The sequence below is a fragment of the Mus caroli genome, unplaced genomic scaffold (genome assembly GCF_978045245.1).
Source record: "Mus caroli unplaced genomic scaffold, Mus_caroli_1 scaffold_1, whole genome shotgun sequence".
NCBI lineage: Eukaryota > Metazoa > Chordata > Mammalia > Rodentia > Muridae > Mus > Mus caroli.
Genome location: NW_028227256.1, coordinates 132,010,202 through 132,025,701, shown reverse-complemented (window position 1 = coordinate 132,025,701; position 15,500 = coordinate 132,010,202). Strand labels below are relative to the sequence as shown.

At 45.3% G+C, this 15,500-nt stretch overlaps 1 protein-coding gene across 3 annotated transcripts in view; it reads left to right on the top strand.

Moving 5' to 3' along the window:
• The window catches only part of Nav1 (neuron navigator 1), a 252,030-nt gene extending 242,347 nt beyond the window's left edge, over positions 1 to 9,683 (top strand). For all 3 annotated transcript variants that reach the window (XM_029481039.2, XM_029480839.2, XM_021170154.3), the window contains 2 exons: positions 3,737 to 3,934; positions 5,924 to 9,683. In XM_029481039.2, coding sequence (XP_029336899.1) covers positions 3,737 to 3,934; positions 5,924 to 6,019 — 294 coding nt within the window. In that variant the 3' untranslated portion in view covers positions 6,020 to 9,683. The remainder of the gene's footprint in view (positions 1 to 3,736; positions 3,935 to 5,923) is intronic.
• Positions 9,684 to 15,500: the final 5,817 nt, after the last annotated feature.

Here is a 15,500-nt window from a genome sequence, read left to right as displayed (position 1 = left end):
TCAGCCTTGTGGCTCTGGCTCTAGAGTTAAGAATGGAAGGAACTACTAGGACAATTGATGCTGGTTAGCTGGAGCTAAGACATTAGCAATGATTAAGAAGAGACCAGCATCACTGAGTTGAAATCTGGGAGTTGTTTTCTGGGAGCACAAAGAAGCTGTGTTCCAGAGATAGCCAAGGTTGTACCTTGTGCTGCAGCTGGACTTGGTAATGTGTAAGAGTCACCTAGGTGGTTCTGGTTTTGAAGGCATGAAGGGGTCATGAAGAATAGCTGAGGCTTGGCACTGTGAGAGGTCATGGAAGGCCATTGGAGAAGGTGTAGCCCCAACTGTAGTTGAGGGCCCAGGACTGAAGGGGTCAGGCAAAGGATTTGATGCTTGGCACCATGAAGAGAGCCTATGAGAGGCTATTGGTGAAGCCTTGTTGGAGTGGAACACCCCAGTGTATTGGAGATGTCAGTACCATGGGATGATCACCAAGAACAGCAGTCATAGTGGAGTGGATCAACCTGAGCTTAGAGTGCTACAGAGGGCAGAGCTGGAGAAGTGATGCCAGCCCTTAGGAGGAGCCCAAAAGATCAAGTGGAACCCAGACACTGAAACAAGACACTGTAACATTGAAATTGCCTCGGAGACTCAAAGATGTTAAAGATGCCAGAGCCATGGGATACATGCTGAGGAAAGCTGCAGGGAGTGGAACTAGCCCAGGAGAAAGCAGTTTGTTGCAGTCAACAAAAATGAAAAAGGAATGGAGATCTGAAGACTGCTTTGACATCAGCCATGGAGATGCAGAGTTTGGAGTTTGCCCAGCTGGTTTCCTGCCTTGCTTTGGGGATTACAGTTAATTAGTTGGATGAATCTCAGAAGAGCCCTTGAACTTTGGACTTTTAACATTGTTGAGACTGCTATAGACTATGAGGACTTTGAAAGTTGGACTAAATGCATTTGCATGTATGCTATGTTTAAGTATGACCCCCTCATGTTTTTGAACAACTCATGTTTTTGAACAAGTCTATGAGGGCCAGGGAGTGGAATGTGATGGTTTGTATATTCTTGGACCAGGGAGTGGCACCATTTGGAGGTGTGGCCTTGTTGGAATAGGTGTGACCTGGTTGGAGTAGGTGTGTCAATGTGGGTGTGGGCTTAAGACTCTCACCCCAGTTGCCTGGAAGTCAGTCTTCCACTAGCAGCCTTTGGATGAAGACGTAGAACTCTCAGCTCTGCCTGAGCCATGCCTGCCTAGATACTGCCATTCTCCCACCTTGAAGATAATGGACTGAACCTCTGAACCTGTAAGCCAACCCCAATTAAATGTTGTTTTTATAAGACTTGCCTTGGTCATGGTGTCCGTTCACAGCAGTAAAACTCTAACTAAGACATTCTATTTTAAATTTTTTGAGGGGTTATCATACTGTTTTCCATCGTGGAGATACTAATTTATGTTCCCACCAGTAGTGTACAAGGCTTCTATTTGCCCCACATGGGTGGTCTGCAGTCTTTGAGGCAGCACCCACCATTCTTACTGGGTTGAGCTCTTAACTAACCTTGGTTTTGATTGGTAGTGATTAGTGATCTTGAGTATACTGAAGTGACTTTTTTTTTCATGTCTTGTCTGAGAAATAGCTATTTAGAGCCTATTGTGAAATTAGGTAAATTTGATCTCATGATGACTACTGACATCCATTCTAACACTAACATCCTGTGATTCAATGACTGGTAGTTCTCAGCGATGTATCACACATAAAATAAATTTTATTGAGATAGATCTTTATGATGATATATTAAATTTCTAAAGGTGTTTTCTAGCAAATACTATGAGTCATTATTTTATTTATAAATTTTGTAGTATTGTTAAGAAAATTTTGCAGTATAATTAGTAGATTTCCAATTTAAAAGATAATATCTAGCCGGGCAGCAGTGGTGCATGCCTTTAAACCCAGCACTTGGGAGGCAGAGGCAGTTGGATCTCTGAGTTTGAGACCAGCCTGGTCTACAGAGTGAGTCCAGGAAAGCCAGGGCTCTAGTGCACAGAGAAACCCTGTCTTGAAATAACCCCCCCCCCAAATAGATATTATATATGACTAAATTGAAATATTACTCTCCCTGGAAAGTATAATTACAGGGTCATAAAATTTGTACATAGTTGTAGTGTAAGGCACCCATCATGGGTGAATGGACAATGAAGATGTATGCATGTATATACAACGCAGTGTGGACAGATGAACGTACGGAGCATTATGTTACATGAAATAAGCCAGGGATAAAAACATAAACTAATGCATGTTTGATGCACGTTCTCACTTACATATGGAGCTTACCAAAGCCAAACCCACAGAGGCAGAGAAGAGTAGAGAAGTAGGTGGGGTCCATGTCAGCCAGAGGATACAGAGGCTCATCCAGACAGAGGGAATAAGTTCAAGAGACTCGGCCACTAAGATCAATTACCATATACTTTAAAAGAAAATATATAAAGTGTTCTCCCAAAAAATAGGAGGTCATTAGACTGATTTGACCATTCTACAACTGATACGTGTTTTAAATGTGCTGTGCTTTATAAATATATATGATTCTATATTATTTTAATTGCTTTTTTTCCAGAGACTCACAAATATAACATTGCATAGCTAGATTAAGGAGCCACTTGAACACTTGCCCAGTCTCGCAGTCTGCACATCCCAGTAAGCCTCTGTACGGTCAGGATGGCTGTGCCGAAGCCATGCAGCATCACCCAGGGCTTTCCACTTTTACCATGGACTAAAGTCTTTACTCATTTATCCACCACATGGACAAAAACCACCAGCAGCAGCAGCTATGGCAGAGTTGAAATTGGGAAAAAGCATAGCTTTATACTCTCTCTCAAAATCCATGTTTCCTTTGCCTGTATCCTATCCTTTTGTATCACCTGTCATTGGTGCAATTTTTATTTTAAAATAAAATAAGAGCCGGGCGTGGTGGCGCACGCCTTTAATCCCAGCACTTGGGAGGCAGAGGCAGGCGGATTTCTGAGTTCGAGGCCAGCCTGGTCTACAAAGTGAGCTCCAGGACAGCCAGGGCTATACAGAGAAACCCTGTCTCAAAAAACCAAAAAAATAAAAAATAAAAATAAAATAAAATAAAATAAAATAAGTAAATATAGGACTGGAGATACAGCTCAGTGGCAGATCACTTGTCTACTAGACTTAAGTCCCTAGTCTCAATTCCCAGATCCTAACTAACTAACTAAATACTTTGTTAGTTAATTTAGGCCATGGTGTGTCACATGCCTTTAATTCTAGCATGTGAATAAATGGACAAGGTGTGATCATCACAGATTTGAGGCCAGCCTGCACTATCTAGTGCAAAAAAATTATCAATTTTTAAGGTTTAAGTAGGTATGTAGCACATGTCTATACTCTCCGGAAGCTATGAGTTTGAGGCCAGCCTGGACTACATTACATAGCAAGCACCACAACAGCCAGGACCACATAGTGATAATGTTGTTTGTTTGTTTGTTTTTAGAAACCCTACCTCTAAACAAACTTTTAAGACAATATGAGATTTTATTCTTAATTTTTCTGGAAGTTTATACCAACTTGTTTTCTTTTGTGGGAAGTTCAACTACATAGATGCAAACCTCAAGTCTTTCTGTTTAAGGAAGGATGTATTTCCAGGGACCATATTTTTTATGAAACACAGCGAGACTACATAGTAAGCTTCCATTCTGTTGCCCCTCTCATAGTTCAAGTTTTTTCCTCTCCAGGTTCATGGACAGAAAGCAGCTTGGGAAGACCCGGTGGAATGGGTCCGAGACACTCTTCCCTGGCCGTCGGCCCAACAAGACCAATCAAAGCTCTACCACCTGCCCCCGCCTTCTGTGGGCCCCCACAGCACTGCCTCACCCCCGGAGGACAGGACAGTCAAAGACAGCACTCCAAACTCCCTCGACTCAGATCCCCTGGTGAGTCCTCTAAAAAAGAGTCACAGAGGATTACAGAACTGAGTTCATCTACTCTTGGAATGTGCTGATGGGGCTCAGGCATTGAAGGGTTTCAGCAAAGCCAGGACCAGAATGAGGCCAGCGAGGAACTCTGAGCATCAGGATTCTTGGGTTGACCTCATGCCTGCATCCTAGCTGAAGCCAAATAACACATTTGGGAAAATATATTCTAGCCAAGACCCAAGTTTCAGGCAGTCTGTATAAGAAAATAGACCAAAGAAGGCCTGGAGAGGTGGCTCGGCTCTTACAAGCAAGCATTTGCTGCTCTTGCAGAGAACACAGATTCAGTTTTCATCACACATCTAAGCTTAGGACTCCAGCTCCTCGGGGATCTGACACAGCTGACCTGTGCGGGCACTGTGTTCACATGGTCATACCTACATGCAGACACACACAATTAAAAATAATAAAAATTAAAAACGTAGAAACTCTCATCAACCAAGGAAATAGCACAGTAAGGGCTGTAGCACTTTCCCTTCTGCCGCCCCTGATATTCAGCTGAGAGTTCATCAGCTGCATGGAGTCTGTTAAATGTAAGCTAGGGGGAGGTACTTCAATGGATCTAGCCAAAAGAATTAGCATCTTCAATATGTAAAGTGAAAAGACGCCCTCAGGGCTAGCAAAATGGCTCAACAGGTAAAAGAATTTGTCACACAAAGCTGACATCCTGTTTCAGGAGAGAAATGACTCCCAAAAGTTGTCCATTGACCTCCACTTGTATGACATGGCTCGTGCACAGCCACATTCACCTGCATCTCACACACACACACACACACACACACACACACACACTAAAAAATAAATGTAAATTACACGAAGAAAAAAACAGCTTATAAACCAAAGACCGAGTGAGAGCTACAAGAGACATTTGATTAGAGGAGATACAGGTGACATAAGGACATAAGATCCCCAACCTGTCTAACAATGAGGAAATGCAAATTAAGTCAAGGAACTGCCCCTTTACATTGGTAATAGAGTGTCTGAAGCACAGACTTTCCTTCTTCACTGTGGGAATGTTCGTTACTAAAACCACGTTAAAGGGTAAGTTAGCAGAATGCAATGAAACTTAACATACACAAATCAGTTGATCTTAAGCTGGGCGTGATGGCGCACGCCTTTAATCCCAGCACTTGGGAGGCAGAGGCAGGCGGATTTCTGAGTTCGAGGCCAGCCTGGTCTACAGAGTGAGTTCCAGGACAGCCAGGGCTATACAGAGAAACCCTGTCTCGAAAAATCAAAAACAAAACAAAACAAAACAAATCAGTTGATCTTGCCATTGCACCTTTCCAGTAGGGAATAATTCCAATGGAGTCATCATATAGTTTTACTTAAATGTTGACTTTGTTGAAAACGGCTGTTCTCTATGTCAAGACACTTTTTGGTTGGAAGACTGATGAATAACATAAACAGAAGAGCCCGCCCGTTGTGTGAGTAGCACCAACCAGGCTCACTTAGCCGAAGCTTGAACTATAAAAGGGAGGGACAGAGGAGTACGCTGAGGTGGTGGTAGACTTGACACAGTGTCTGGGGATAGCACAGAACCTAGCTGTTGGGGTATAATCTACTGCAAGGGAATTCCAAGAGTCCAGGGCCAATTACAGCACTTCTCTCAGTACTCCCGGTATAAGCTGGTAGGTATCGACCTCTACCACTCCCTGGACTGCATCTTGAAACATGGGAAGTATTGTTCTTTGGTATCCTCTGCACCCATGACAGCTCTTATAACAAAGGTATCCCAGGGGATGGTTCGTGTGCATGGGTTACAATCAGGATTGAAGCAGTTGTCACTTCTTTATGAACCATCTCTAAACTCCATGTTCTTAGACACACCAAGGATCAGACCTATGATACAGGATTATAGGGTTTGGCTGGTTGGGTTGGGTTGGGTTTCCCTATAGGCAGGACCTAGCACTCCCCCTCTTGCATTCACCCATGTCTGCCTCTTTTTAGATGGCCATGCTGCTGAAACTTCAAGAAGCTGCCAACTACATTGAGTCACCAGATCGAGAGACTATCCTGGACCCCAACCTCCAGGCGACACTCTGAGGGCCCAGCAGTCACTGTCACCCTGGAGGGCAGAAGGCTGGCTTCAGCATCATTAGCTCTCCTCTGCCCTCTTCCTTCATAGCTCTGGCTCACCAGCCTCGCCAAGAGAACAGGAGGGAAGAAGAGGGCAGGAGGAGGGATGGGTTCTCGGTGCTGAACCTTTGAGAACTTCCTACTAGGAATTGGAGGGGGTGGAGTTTGAGAACTCCGTGCCCCTTAAATACATTTGCTGGCCTCCTCTTACGACTTAGGAGAAAAGATGATTCTGGTCTTTTCTTCGAGTTTTGTTTCACCTACAAACTCTTGGGCTTTCTGGGGAGGGATTCGGAAGATATAAACAAACAAACCAACTGCAGCAGTTCCAAGCTCATTCTCGCAAACACCTCTGAGACAGTCACATGTGGGCAAATCTAAGGGAGGCAGGAAGCTCTACAGACTTCCTTGCAAACCCTTCCCAGTTCTGTCGACACTGCCAACAACCTCCCCCCCCCCCCCCCGAGATCTGGCCAGAGCCCAGAAAAAAGAAGCATGTGGTTTAACAAAAAAACAAAACAAAACAAAAAATATATGTGTAAATCAACCTGTAGAAGGTAAAAACGGCAATGGAAAAGATGAAGCTGGAAGGAGGGGCCCAGTTGCCAAGATGGAAAGAGAGCTGCCAGATCTTGCCTTCTGGATGACAAGAGGGGACATTGCAAGATGGCTGCCAGTCTAAAATGTCACCAGACCACAAGAGTAACATCACAGCCTTCAGAGAAAGACCACAAGCTGTCTTTCTGCCCTCTAACTGAACGTGCATGAAAAGTCAATAAACCCTACTTTTTAATTTTTAAATTTTTCTATTTTTTCCTTCCATTTGCCTATTTATTTACCCCCACCTCCAGTTTCCTCACATCAATAAGATACTTGGGTTTCCTTCCAGGGGATAGTTTTGCTTTCCAAGTGGGTTTTCTTTGGAGAATTTAATTCTATAATATTGGTACAAGTTAGACACCTCCCATGCCACTGTCCCTGGCATCCTTGGGGCTTACATGGGACAAGAAACATTGGCTCATAAATAGTAAGAGAAGAAGAACTCAGTCTCTTTGATTCCTTTTGAGAAAGCACATGGTCTACCTGGAAGCTCAACTGCCGTCCTCCAGCATGTTAGTCCTACCCTGAGCTTCATCACGGACTGGGAGGAAACCAAAATACTGGAAACGCCCGCCTGTCTTATGGCCTGTTAGGGCCCTCACTGCACTATTTGGATGGTAGCCACTTTGCCTGACTGAATCAAGCAAGATTCCCTAGCTCGCCCTTATTATTTGTTTTTGACAGGTGAATAGTCACTTATAAGAGATGGAGCAACCGTGTGACCTGCTTCAGATCAGAATAAAAGGCTCAAAGAGTTTGACTTGGTGGCCAATATCTGCCTTCCAAAGAGATATACGACTTGCAGAAGTTGCCCTTTTCCTAACCCACACTCCTTCATTTGACAAGTACTTACTGAGTATTTAACCGAGTACCAGTCACTACGTTTTTAAAAAGACAAGACTTGGTCCTTAAGTTCAAGGTCTAGGAGGCAATGTTAATCTCCTTTAAGTAAGCATCCCTTTATTATCTGGACCTTGAAAATCATCTGAGAGAGATGCAGGTGAAGCCCAAGGAGTCAACTAAAAGAAGCCTTTGATTAGATCTCCAATATGTTGTAGGCAGAAGATTGGGGATCAGTTTAAATGAAGCCTGAAGAACTGTGGAATCTTGCTTGTCTTGAGTGGAAAAATCTACTTCTGTCATTTCTGGAAACCAGTGGAACCAGATTCCAGGTTGAGCTGCCTCGTGGGCTAATGTGTCAGCGCTCTGCAGTTCAGGGATATATACTATAAAGCCTGGACCTCAGAATATGCTCTTCAGATTCCTTAGTAGCACACGACTTACCAGAATCTATACCAAGATTCTTTAGGCAAACTAACCTGGGTCACTGTTCCAACCAACCAAGGAATTACGTGCCCCTGACTCTTAATAGTCTATTTTCATTTAGATCCTCAAGAAGGTCTAGCTTGTCCCTCTTGTGCCCATCCACCCCCCGGCAAAAGCTTCTATATTCACCTGGTAGCCCCAGGGATGACAGGGTCCTCTATTCTGGAGACTGTTACTGCTACTGCTGCTAATTCCACGAGCTGTGAAGATCCCCAACTCAGCTGCAAAATATGCAATTCTGTGGTGGGAAGAGGCTGGCTGTCCGAGGATGGTGCTGAAATCACTGCCTTAAGGTCTCTGCTGTGCAGAATGAGAAGGCCTCCAGAGCTGGGTGTTCCAACTTAGAAGGAAGGGAAGACTGGATAGGCCTACTTTGGACATAGGTCTCTTCTGAACCCTATCCAAAGCTCCAGTACATGGCAAGGCTCAGACTTTTGCTAACATCCTAACACTTGAGCCTTTCACCCTCTTTTTCTGGTGCTGCCCAGCCAGTGCCTTCTGACACGGATGTTACTGGCTACTTAAGAAGAAGGGAAGTAGGAAATGCCTTCTTCCATTCCAACTGCCTCAGACTACAGAGAAGGTGTCTCTGTGGTGACTATGGATACCATCGAGAATTTTATTTGGGTCTGCAGCAAGTTGATTCTGGAGGCCTCGCATACTTTGACTTCATTTCTATTCCTGGGATCCACCACCCTCTTCTCTCAGTTGACTGCTGCATTTAGTTCAGGCCTCAAATAGCTGTCCTCCAGGAAGTGCGTTCCCATCCAGTGAAGTGCTCTCGAAGCCTACACTTTCCTTCTGGAGCCTGGGACCCTGTTTACAGTTGCACATCTGGGCCCCTCACAGTAGGATCAACCATCTCAAAAAAAACAAAAAAGGGATCATGGTTCAGTGGCAATTTCGGAAGGTTGAGCCTCCTTATGGTGCTATAACCCCTCGGGATGCTCATCCAGACTTCTAAGAAGCAAAAAGCCCGAGCTCCCCCCCACTGCCTAAAAATCCATGGCAAAGAGCAAAGCCGCAGCATTCCTCCCAACCTACACACTTCTTGGTTGAGACTACTAGGACTCCTCAGAAAGAAAAAACTGGGTCCCACAACCTCCAGGCACCTTCAGAAGAATGCAACCTATCTTAATTCTGCAACTTTTGCTATTCCCTTTCCTTCCAACTCCTGATTCTAACCCTCACCAAAGTTGGCTGGTGAAGAACAACAACCTTTGGAGGGCCTCGGCTCCAGGAGAGGCTCGCCAGAGTCCCTTGCACTTGGGGATGAAGACCAATAAGTTGTGTTCAATGTGTTTGTTTCTCAGTCCCTGCCTAAGCACTAAAATAAAATACTAGGTATTGGAGGCTGCTACGGGACCTGATGTCTGTGCATTTTTCTGTCTCTGTCCTTCTCTCTCACACACGAGCAGTTTGTTGTTATCTTCTGGGGCTCTGTGGAACATTATTTTTGATACCTGCTTTCTGGTAACTCGTTGGTGCTTGTTTATGTCTCTGTAAATCCTTATTCCGGTGTCTTTCATGTAGTCTAATCATTTGGAAGGTAGAGGCTGGCAAGGAAGGAGAAGGGGGTAAAAGACCATGGAGAGAGCCCACAAGAAAACTTTCTTGGTTGGTAAACATTTGGGTCTTGAATTACCAACCTTCTAATCTGTCCATACTGATGGGCATAAGACACAATAATGATTTTTTTCCCTCCCCTTTTCATTTTGTGCCGTGTGGTTTTTCTAGTTTACAAGAGTCGATGTGGACTTCATGGACCCATCTCCTTCCTGATGGCTCTCAAAGATGAGTCATACTATTCACAGGAGTGCCACCGCTTCCAGGACTCTGAGGATGAACTCTTGTTTCCTGTCCTATTCTAGAAAAGTAGTAGGCTCTCACAGCACCTTCCATCACCCCAGATGGAACCCATTCCCAGCAGCCAGCATGGGCACAGAAGACACATGCCTGATGAGGTGATCCAAATGACATTAATGATCTTTTTTATGGCATAGGGGTTTGGGAGAGGAAGTTGTGCTGATCCCAAATCTAATCCAGGGTTCGAGAGTTAAAGTGACTCAGATGGTTAATCAAAGCTCCTTCTCATTCTGTATCCTTCCTTCCCATAGTCCTGTGCATTAGCTAAATCGAAGCTGGTAAACTGGCTCCATGAGCCAACAGCCCCCGCGGTAAGAAGTGAAATGACTGTAACAACAGGTTGGCTAATAGAGATGCATAAGATGGATGCACCAACAGCTGTTGGTGCCTTGTTTTTCCTTCTACTGTTGGGTATTGACTCTAGGGTTTCTCATCTACTCAGCAAGTACCCACCACCAAGCTTTCTCTCTAGCCTTTACTAAGTTGTCCATAATGGCTCTGAATTCAGTAAATATGCCAAGCAAGCTTTGAATTTGATTATTACACACACACACACACACACGCCTCTCAAGTAATTGGCATTTCAGCCTGCATCACTGGGCTCAGCTATAATACACTCTGTAGTAAGAACTATACATGACAGTTCCCAACAAGGAGACCCAAAAATGTGTTCCAAATGGCCAAAGCCTGAAGATGTTGTTCTTCATCACTGAATCAGCCTTATCAATCTTCAACCTGCTCAGGGATAACTGGGCCACCAGCTTGGCTCTCCCTACTGCCCAGGATACACTGGTATACGTACACTCTAGCCCTGGAAGCACATGCTGTTCTAGGGAAGATAGAGTGAACTGGAAAGCAGCAGAGTTCGGAAGGAAAAGGAGCAGTTGAACTTTGGAAACCGCAGGGAGAAAACGACATTTAAAAGGGTTTACCTACAGCCTGGCGTGGTGGCGCATGCCTTTAATCCCAGCATTTGGGAGGCAGAGGCAGGCGGATTTCTGAGTTTGAGGCCAGCCTGGTCTACAGAGTGAGTTCCAGGACAGCCAGGGCTATACAGAGAAACGCTGTCTCGAAAAACCAAAAAAAAAAAAAAAAAAGGTTCACCTATTTATGCTAGTTCATTCCAGTTTAACGTTCTGGCCATTCTCCTTAATGATTATGTCACAGGGAACATTCTCTGATGTGATCCTAGAAGGGGAATCCCTGGTTCTTGATTCAACTTTTCAATCCGTACAGTGGTGGCACTAGATGGATGTTTTCAGACAAGCAACAGCAGAATGTAGGAATGTGTTAGGAATAAATTTCCCAGGCTCTAATCCAGATTTACCAAGTCAAACCTTTGTGGAGGTGCCCGGCAATGCTTTTAACAGTTCTATAGTGAATCCAGTGCACAAGAGCCCTTGCTCCAAGATGGCTGATGTTTGGAGACCCCAAAAAGAAGCATCTACAGTCTGATTCAAATGTTAACATCTCAAAGTCATTTTTCTCATACTTAGGTTTCTGGGAGCTAACAGTGAAAGCATGTGCTTTGGGGTGGAAGTCAAGGAAGCTCGAAGCCTCTAGTAGGCAACTTCCTGCCTCTGAAATTTCTACCTGGCAAACTATGGGGCTTCAATGGAGGAATTGTGTTGGAGGTCTCATTTGAATTGCTGTTTTGACGCTTCTTTTTCTGATAATAGTGTTAAAAAAAAAAAAAGGAAAATAAAATCTAATTTGCATTTCTATGATAAATTGTCCTCCTGGTAACCACCCTCTCCCTTAAGTGGTTAAGAGTTTGAGAGCCCAGCCAGACCCTCCTTCCCCAGAGCAGCTGACAGCTGACAGAAAGGCCATGTCTCTGCTCCGCCCACAGGAGAGAGTTCTACAGAGTGAAAATAACGTTATCCACGTCCTTAAGTTCAACCTTGCCTTTTCCCACACCAGGACCTAAGTACAATACTCAGCAAATAGAACAAAATAAAATCCTCTTTAAAAAAAGTAATTTTTTTTTTCCAGAAAGAGATTCATAGATTTCCAAACTCACAAACTAGTTGCTATGGCCATGGAAGAGTTGAGACTTTTAGAAGTGGTTTTGTTTCAAATTTGTCAGTTTCCCTTCTATAAAAGCACTTCTGTGTAGAGTATTAAAAATCACTAGTACTGAGCTCAGGGACTAAGCACTGGAAGGAGGGACTAAAGTCCAAGGCAGGCAGGAGTAAAACATTTACACCAAAATAACCCTCCTTACCATCCATCCAGCTCTTGTGGCCTCATCCTGCCTCCCAGCTCCTGTGGCCTCATCCTGCCTCCCTGCCTCCCAGCTCCTGTGGCCTCATCCTGCCTCCCTGCCTCCCAGCTCCTGTGGCCTCATCCTGCCTCCCTGCCTCCCAGCTCCTGTGGCCTCATCCTGCCTCCCTGCATCCCAGCTCCTGTGGCCTCATCCTGCCTCCCTGCATCCCAGCTCCTGTGGCCTCATCCTGCCTCCCTGCATCCCAGCTCCTGTGACACCATCCTGCCTCCCTGCATCCCAGCTCCTGTGACACCATCCTGCCTCCCTGCATCCCAGCTCCTGTGGCCTCATGCTGCCTCCCTGCATCCCAGCTCCTGTGGCCTCATCCTGCCTCCCTGCATCCCAGCTCCTGTGGCCTCATCCTGCCTCCCTGCATCCCAGCTCCTGTGACATCATCCTGCTTCCATGGCATTTCTCTAAGAAGGAAGATAAAAAGAGCAAACTCCCACCCGGCAGCCAGTTTCCGATACAGCTCTGCTGAACCCCACCCCACTTCCTAATGCTGTTCGGTTTATTGCTTTTAACAAAACAAATTTATAGTGAGTTCCAGGCCCTGGTGGCTTCCTTTCCTCCCCCTCCCTATCCTGTTTTACACAGCACTGCTCATGTAAGAGTCTGTTTCTCAAATGCACGGCATTCCTCAGGTGGAGGATGGGCAAGAATGTTCACTTTTTAAAACTTACTGGGTAGAAAAATCCCAAACCAGGATATGTGTGTGTCTGTGTGTTTGTCTTATTTTCTTCTCATTTGACCCTCACCATTCCAATCTGTCCCCTTTTATACCTGATGTAGAAAAGGCAGAACTGAATCTGGAAAGCAAATTGTTGTATATAGTTGCGGTAACAATCATGAAGAGAGCTGGGCTGTCCCCTCAGTAATTCATTTTAAATGAAAAAAAAAATTGGTTGAAAATGAAATCCATGCCTTGGCCAGCTGAAACGGCCTTCCTCCATCGCCACTGAGGCTACCCTTCCCTGGGTCCTCTGCCGACCAGGCATGTCTCCATCCAGCAGAATTCATCTGTTCGCTGCCATTTGCGTTTCAATAAAGTTATCTCCTGTATTGTCCTCTGGTTTCCTAGCCCACTCTCTGCTTGGTTTCTGTGTCCATCTATCTTAATGCTTGGTATGCTATGACAGATAGCTCGTGGTCCTTTGCCTAACTCAGAAGCAAACCCCACCTGCTTTTAAACTACCCTGACCAAATGCTAATAAGCAGGAGTCTTTTTACTTCTGATTTGTGGGCAGGAGAGAACCCTACTTTGTACACTGTGGACAGTTCTCTTCTGCTTTATTTCAGCTGCAGATTATATGAGCAAAAGCAACGTGGGGAGGGTTTTTCTTTCATCTTACAGGTTATAGTCCATTATACAGGGAAGCCAAGGCCAGGAACTCTAGGAAGAGGCTTGGACCCACAGCCACTTAAGAGTGCTGCTTACTGGATTGCTCCCTTTGGTCTTAGCCTAGGCCCACCTGCCTGGGGATGGAACTAACTACAGTGGGCTGGCTTCCACTATGTCAATTAGCAATTAAGAAATGGTTCCCAAACTTGGCTACAGGCCAGTCTGATGCAGTTAATTCTTCAGTTGAGGTCCTTTCTTCACAGGTAATTCTAGTTTGTGTCAAGTTAATAGCTGAAGCTAACTATGACAGCTTCCCTTACCAGAAAGCAAGGCTTCCAGGCTTGAGGGTCGGGGGAAAGGTCTTGAGTTCTCCATCTAGCCTCTAGACCAACAGCTCTTAATCTGTGGGCCGAGACCCCTTTGGGGGTTGAATGACTCTTTCACAAGGGCCTGATATCCTGCATATCAGATATTTCCATTACAATTCATAACAGTAACGAAATTACAGTTATGAAGGAGCAACATAAATATAGTTTGGGGATCACAAAGTAACTATTAAAGGGTCACAGCATTAGGAAGGTTGAGGAACACGTTTTCTTTTGGAGGCAAAACGGAACTTGCCTCCAAGGACAGCTATTTTAATGGAGTTCAGTTCCTCCTGGCCACTGTGACACGGGAGGAAATAAGCCTTGCTGTTCCCCACTATGGAGCTGCAGAATCAAGAGGCACTCTCTTTCCTCTGAAAGCACCATGGTGACACAGGCCACCTTGGCCCTCTTTTGACAACCAGGAGGTGACAGATGGGTTTAGAGCACTCCTCAAGAATGTTATTTTCAAAGAATTTTCAGATTAGGCCGTTTAAGCTGCAGTCATTATCAGTTTAGCAACCAGTCTTGAGCTGTCTTTTGAAACTGCTAGCTGGTTTCCTTCACCACTTGTGAATAAGAGAAATGTTCCTAGAAAGTACTCGCATCTAAGGCACTAAATCATAGCAGCTTACCAAGAAACACCTGCTCCAAGTGCCAACAGCATAAGTCACTCCATCCCTCCTGCCACCGAGTGTGGCCTGCAGTTTAATCCCTTGCTCCAATCTCCTCCACTTGCTCTGTTGGGTGGAGGCTTTAGGTTGTGGCCATTTCCTTGGCCACCCTGGATAGCCATATTAAAGTACTCTTTTTCCCTTAGCCCTTCCATCGTGATTTCCCAGGATGTTGGGCTAACTAGATGGCTCAGGGGGCAGTGAAGTACTTGTCACACCTGACAACCTGAGTTCACTCTTACATAAAGGGGGCGGAAGATAAACTCCACACTAAGTTATCCTCTGACCTCTACAGGTATCCCAAGGTGCGCGTGCACATACACACACACACACAAACACACACTTTTAAAAAATGTTTTATTGATTTCTTTGTGAATTTCACATCATGTACCCCAATTCCACTTATCTTCCCATCCCTTCATATCTGCTCTCCACCCTTGCAAATCCCTCCCCCCAGTAAAATAGAATAAAAAACAAAACAAGAAAACCTCAAACATCTAGTTGTGGGAACTGTAGTATGTCACAGTGTGTCACTCAGTACACCCCTTTGTCCACACATCTTTACTTGCAAATGTTCTTTGCAGAGAGTCCTTGGTCTGTTGCGAGGGCTCTAGCTTCTGCTACACTACCACTCCTGGATCCTCATGGGGACTCCTCTCAGATCTCCTGTTGTTGGTCTGTGTCGTGGAGACCCTGCAGCTCTGGATCTGCAGGACCAGCCCCTTTACATACTCTAGCAGATCATAGATGGGGTAGATGTTGGATTAGGCAAACTCAAAGCCCTGGATCTGGGCCTGGGAAGTAGCTGAGTTGGACAGCCTGCCCCTGCACCACCAGGGTAAGCTCTCCAGTAGCTCAGCGGCACAGCCAGTAAGAGGCAGTCTCAACTCTTCTCTCAGATCCTCATGGATGTCTCATCGGTGCCTTCGACACTGGGGCCAGCTCTACTGTGCTGCCCAGGCAATGTGCAGGGCCCACTCTCCTAAGGAGAGGGGCAGGGCCAGCT